Source organism: Pygoscelis adeliae, unplaced genomic scaffold (genome assembly GCF_000699105.1).
Source record: "Pygoscelis adeliae isolate BGI_AS28 unplaced genomic scaffold, ASM69910v1 Scaffold155, whole genome shotgun sequence".
In the NCBI taxonomy this organism is placed as follows: Eukaryota; Metazoa; Chordata; class Aves; order Sphenisciformes; family Spheniscidae; genus Pygoscelis; species Pygoscelis adeliae.
The window spans coordinates 3,647,248-3,653,590 of NW_008824932.1; the positions used below are offsets into that span (position 1 = coordinate 3,647,248).

At 41.6% G+C, this 6,343-nt stretch overlaps 1 protein-coding gene across 1 annotated transcript; it reads right to left on the bottom strand.

Annotated features, from left to right (window-relative positions):
- Positions 1-575: 575 nt before the first annotated feature.
- SCG2 (secretogranin II) lies at positions 576-2,913 on the bottom strand. The gene has a single exon (XM_009325051.1). It carries the CDS (start codon positions 2,901-2,903, stop codon positions 1,041-1,043), a length of 1,863 nt encoding a protein of 620 aa, XP_009323326.1. The 5' UTR covers positions 2,904-2,913; the 3' UTR covers positions 576-1,040.
- Positions 2,914-6,343: the final 3,430 nt, after the last annotated feature.

Consider the following 6,343-nt stretch of genomic DNA (forward strand, 5'->3'; position numbering starts at 1 on the left):
TGTATACATGTCACGGCCATTTCATGAAATGGGAAATAATTTTTTTATTAGACAGGAAAGTGGTGTTACCTACAGGGTGAGGTCTCTGCCTGCCTTGCCTTGAAGCCTGTCTCTTTCTTCGTGGTAGCCATCGCGAGAGATGGCGAGGAACCCATCTGCTTCCCCACTGCTTCATCAGAGCTTCCCAGAGCTGCTGCTACTCACACACGAAGGTGCAATTTTGTATTTTTGTAGTGCTTCTCCACAGAGTCTGCCTTAGCTGGACAGATCATTTATCTTCCTCCCACTGCCAAGAGATATATATAGTCGTTAATTGGGGGGGGGGGGCAATTTTCAAAAAAGGTGATGCAGTTGCTGCCCTGGTCGACTTCAGCAAGCTCTTCGGGTACGCACTGCCCTTAAAGATAATACCAGTCGGTGTTCTTACAGCCCAGAAAAAACAGAAGTATAAAGCTACCGACCTATTCTACAGTAAAATGATAGTCTTCAGAAGAATTGTCTGTCACAGTAAAACACATATGTCTCTGTTTCAAATTATTATGACTTTATCAACTGCCACAAAGAAACACAGTCTCTTGTCCAGAAATAATTTATTCATCAACAATAAAACGCTGAATAGAAAAAGCCTTTTAAATAAAACTATATATATAATGCTTTATTTTTTTATTCAATACTCCACAAAAACCACTACAGACAGTAACAAAATAATCCAATTAATCTTAAAAATTTCAAATGATAATTGTCACTCTTCATTTATCGTGTTTTATGAACAATGCAAAGGTCATTTGTTTACATATTGTAGTTTTACTTGATCTCATTAAATCGTTTCTTAAAACACTCGAAGCAATTTGTTGTTTGCCCCATAATTTATAACATATATAAGTATATCAATAAACAATATAACAGCTCTGAGAAAGATATGCAGACCGTTCAATGGCAAGTAGTCTACCGTAGGTTGTTTAGTGGGAGAGCGGGAAGAAATCACAACTGAATTGGGATAGAAGTCAACACATTGAAGAGAAATAATATTTGGGGAACAATTACATATTTTCCATTGCCCGTTTAGTAATGTGATCTCTTTCAAGCTCCGATTTCTCCTGTTTTAGATACTCTAGCACCTTTGCTAGCATATCCTCATCCAGATACTGCCTGTTTTGCGTGTCATCGGTTTCCCCGGCCACGGAAAGCCTTTTGCTGAGCGAAGCCAACTTGGCGGCCTCCTGTGGTCCCAGCTGGCTTAGGTGCTCCCTGATGGCCTGCTCCAGACGGTCATCTTCCTGCAAGTCGCTTTCAGAAGCTGGAACGGGGACTCGTTTCATCTGGTTCGTATTGATAACTTCAGGATATTTTGCCAACACCTTTGCCAAGTAGTCGGCCAGCTCTTCGTCCTGCTCGTTCAGCTTCTCGTACTCCATTTGTCGCCTTTCCAAATCGTTCATCCAGGCAGCTTTAGGAAACGGGTGTCCTTTCAATCTTCTGGGAATGTAAGACAGTCTTGGCAAATCATTTTCTTGATTAAGACGATTCAGTAAGTAGGAGGGATTCTGATTAGCTAAATTGTCAGTTCCCAGAAGACTGACAATATCTTCAATATTGAGGTCTTCAGGTAGATTTTCTGGAATAACATTAAGAGGCTGCTTTACGTTATTTTTAAATATATCGCTCTGTCCTAGGTTAGTTTCAGCGATCTCGTCGAGGTCTTCTGGGAATTCTGCTTCCTGCTCAGCTTCCAACCTTTCACCCTGCAGCTGCTTTTTTTCTCCAGCCTTCAACATGTCTATTAAATCCTCAGGAGGAATTTGTAAATTCCTTGAGATTTCTATCAGCTGAGCTATAGACTGAGGATCGAGTTGCTTATCCAAAAAGGTGGGTGCTCTTTTTTTCTCAAGTTCTCCTCCAGTCCTTAATTTCCTATTTGCAGCACCGCCCATCAGCCTCTTCAGGTAATAATTCATTAGCTTTGAAACATCCTGTGACATTTGATCTTTATTGTCTCTTCTTATTTCATCCTCAAGGAAGCTGAGTTTCCCTGATCTTTTCATTTCGTCGTCAATCTCCTCTTCGTGTTTATCAATTTCCTCTTTGCTATCTTTTATCTCTTCCTGGGTTTGACTTTCCACTTTTTCCTCTATGGGATTCCAATCTTCTCCTCCAACCACATCCTCATAGGCAATGTTATTCACTTTATATACATCATCTTCGTCGTCTGTATATAATTTCTGGTCCTCATCCAGTCTTTCCTTCTTGTGGTTACTAGGTCCTGCCATCTTCCCCAGCTCCTGAAACACAGACTCCAATGTAGCAAGGCTTTGGGGTGTGTATTGCTCTTCCACTATTTCATTAGTACGCTTGAAAGGACTGTCTCTTGAACTCTCTTCATAGTGCCCAAGTGGCATTTTGAGATATTTTTGCCACCTCTCAGGCCACTTGTAAGCCTCATAATCGTCAGTCACTCCAGCTGGAAAGTTGCTATCGGAACTCAGACCATAAGGTTTGTTCTCCTTTGGGCCAACTTTTGACTCTTTCTCAGCTTGCCGCAGGGCTTCCAACATTACCTTAACCCATTGGGACTCATCTTCAGTCAAAGAATCCCTTACGTTATCTGGTAGGTGAACCTGATCTTTGCTTTCTTTCTGTTGCAGGAGATACGGGACACTTTGATAAGAGTTGTAATCAGGGCTGCTTTCTCCCTTGTTAGTTTGCTTGCGAAGATCTTCTATGTATTCCAAAGCTTTGATCATATCGGGATTTGGGAACCTTTGTAAGTTTTTCATTACATAGTCTGGATCTTTCTGAAGCAGCTGATGCTGCTGGAAGGAAGCTGCATCAACCCAACAGACTACGACAAAGAAAAAGGTGAGAGCACAGGCTGCTTCAAGCTGGAAGGTTTTAGTTTCTGCCATGTTTAAAATATTTCCTTGAAATAAAGAAGAAGAAGAAAAAAGAAGCAGTTAACATATGGAGACAGACTTAGCAAACTGAGAAGCGAAATAGAGATTGTTATTTTAAACTGGAACTTATCGGGAAGAATACCACCAGTACTACGCATGTTTTTACTAGTTATGGAAATCTAATATAACTCATACATGGAAGCCATATATTTTGGTGGAAATTTGAGATTTTCTGAATCTTTCCTATGATTCCTCAGTTATACTATTGGTTCCCTATACAACCAATATACAACTATTGGTTCCCTATGCTAGAAATTTCTTATCTCTATGTTCAATGTACTTTATGAACATCAGTTTCCCAATGGCAACACCGAAGTATAAAATACGAGTCCTATATAGCTCATGAAATGCCCATAGAGGAATCTAGATGTCATTTTGATTATGAAAACAAAGGCTTCAAATGGTAAAATCAGTATATCCAGATATTTAAATGCTGCCCAAAATATTAATATTAAAACTGCTTTCAGAATTATTTTGTGGGATTGTTCCATAGGGCATCTAATTTCATGCTGGGGTAATACGACTGAGTGGTGCTAGGCTGCAACAGAATTAATGTAATGAAGTGGAGAACACGGCCTATAAAATGACTTGCAAGTTTATTTCTGTCATTCTTGTTAGCGTTGTTATTTCCTTTTTTGCTATTTCATTAAAAAAAATATTACTTGTATTACAGGTGAATGTTAGTTAAGAGCCTCTATAAGTGAACCATTTTCCTGTGGGCAATGATCCCCTATATGAAGGACAAACTATAATTTGTCCTAAAGGTACAATATAATTTTACTGAATCCTTTAAGACCCATCTCAGAAATGAGCTGGGTTCTGAGTGGTGATTTCATTCATTCATTCACTTCAGCAGAAATTGAATTGGGTCCCAGGACAGGCAGGAACGTGACCATTGGCAAAAGTGAGCTAAATTCAGTTAGAATAGATCAGTAGAAGCCCACGTCTAGTCAGCCTGCCCAGCTTACGCCGGCCAACAATAAATTCTGGAACAGAAGCGGGAAAAATATGCCTCCGACCGAATTAAGAAGATTACAGCACTGCTGCGTATGAGGATACAGCTGCACAAGCCCAGTCCTGCAGGGAGCTGAGCATCCTCCACCCAGTGAAGGGAAAAATTGCCGTCACTTATTTCCTAGGAGATGCTCAGGCACCGATACACTGGGGCCGTGAGACAGATGAGACTCTTTTCTGATCCTGTTGCATTAACGAATAAAGTACAATAATGAGAAAGAAATTACAAAGATAGGAACTGCTTTGATTAACTGACCTATTTTGGTTCCTTTGGTTTTTGGCTTGGTAAAAGCATCCTGTTGAGACGTTGGTGATTCATGACAGACCGAAAGAGCTACGTATACCACTATTTACCCACCGCTGCAAGTAGAAAGTGGGTGTGAATATGCTCGTTTCAGCTCACTTGTAGATTTTTCCACTCAGTTTTTGTTCCTAACGTAATGTGACTTAAGTAAATAATTAAAGCAGTATCAGTTCAGAGAGCTGCTTCCCCCCCCGCCCCAGTATGCCTGGGCAAGCTAACAACCATAACAGCAAACAATTTCCCCAAATATCTCTGGCTGCTCAAGCCTGGATACGTTTGAGCATTGATTTCACAAAGGATTGGTTCAGAACAGCTGGTGAGAAGGTCCCACCCTCCAAATCTGAGTTTGCCCCGAAACAAAGCCAACACATCGCTTCATTTTCTGTCACAGAAAAGGCACTAGTCCTATACATAAATGTGTATCTCCACGAAAAATAAAGCACTGTGCTACTTATTGTAGCAAATAAATGAAATTCAGACTTTCTCTTCCAGCAGCGAGACTGGTTATTAACAGAGTCAGTTTGATTAGCGCATGAGAAACTCTGTCCTTTCCGAGGGGTGGGGGAAGGGAGAGTTGTTCCATAATTATCTGCCAGGCACGTCCCACTCACAGAGAGCAGGAACTCAACCCCCTTCGCTGCACACAATCATGTATTGTTACAGCCTTTGTGAGAGTCGTCGGCATCCCATTAAAATCAAAATGCGCGTAGCCAGGCAAAGTTTAGTTTAGTGTTCCACAAGGATGTTGCTCGGCTGGATATCTCCTTTGCAGGAATAAGGGGTCGTTGGCTCCTCTCTAGATATTTTGGGAGCATTTGTGTCTAGATCGATTTTCACTTCTAATTTATTGGCAGATGATACTTGAAAGCCTTGTCAAATGGATTTGGGAATGCTTTCTTTCGAAAGCTTTGAGTTCAGGTCATAAAATCTTGTCATTAAATATACTACGTTATCTAGGGCAAGAGGACTCCTCCCCAGCCTTTCAGACTTTAATTCCATGTTTTTTGGAGAAGAGAGGACATTTTAGACTACCTTTAGGATCTATAGTAAAACATTCTCTTCCGTGCCTCTCAAAGGACAAATGCTAAAATGGCTGTTTTGTCTACAGACAGATAATTGTGAAGCTAGCCTAGATGGGGAGCATATTTTCTCCTCCATTAGCACCTAACAAACAGGCAAAACCATCTTTTGGCCAACAAACGTAGAAGTTCCTATTTACAAAATGAGGCGATCGAGTTGACAATTTAACAGGTACCAAGGCAATGCAGACTGACAGAAGTTCCCCCCAAAACAGACAAAAAAATACATCTCCTTTCTGGGATGTTTCCATGGTAGCAGTAATTTTCTCTCTCGATCTCTCTCAGCAGTCGCCTCTGATGCGAATGTAACGTTTCCAGTGAAAATTTGTGATGAAAACTCGTAACCTTTCCTATAGATGAGTCCCTGCCCTGGGGGTCTGGGAGGGGGGGGAATCCAAGAGCAGTTTTCCATAAGGAAAATAAAGAAATGTCTCGCGCACTCGTCCTCCCGTTTACTTTTGCGATAACTCACACGGCTGCGGTAAATTCGCCTGTTTTTAAGGCGCACCTAACCCTTTACCCTGTGCAAGGGACCCGAAACGCGGACAAAATAACAGCGGGGTGAGGAGAAGGGAAGGAAAAAGGGGGAGAAAAGGGAAAAAAGGCAAAAAGAAAAGGAAAAAAAAAGAAAAAAAGGTTTTTTAAGGCGTATCTAACCCTTTACCCTGTGCAAGGGACTCGAAACACGAACAAAATAACAGCGGGGTGAGGAGAAGGGGAAAAACCCCAGATCCCAAGCGGTTCTGAACGCATATAATGACTCCTGGCATATGTGTACATCCGGAGAGTTAGTCAGATTGCGTCTGCATCCAAGGTAACCTCTCATCCTATATTTTGACGCGGCTGAAGCGCCATGTGTGCGAGCCGGCGTGGCTGAACGCAGTCGCAAACAGACCGGCTATGCTTCCCGGCTTCAGCCACGGAGGAGGCTGGTAATGCAGGTGTACCGTATATAGAGAGTTACGGGTCTATAGTTTATATATTTATATATTCCG

What these genes read in the sequence shown, in the direction of transcription:
- SCG2 (XM_009325051.1), bottom strand. Translation starts at nt 2,903, where the DNA reads ATGGCAGAAACTAAAACCTTCCAGCTTGAAGCAGCCTGTGCTCTCACC.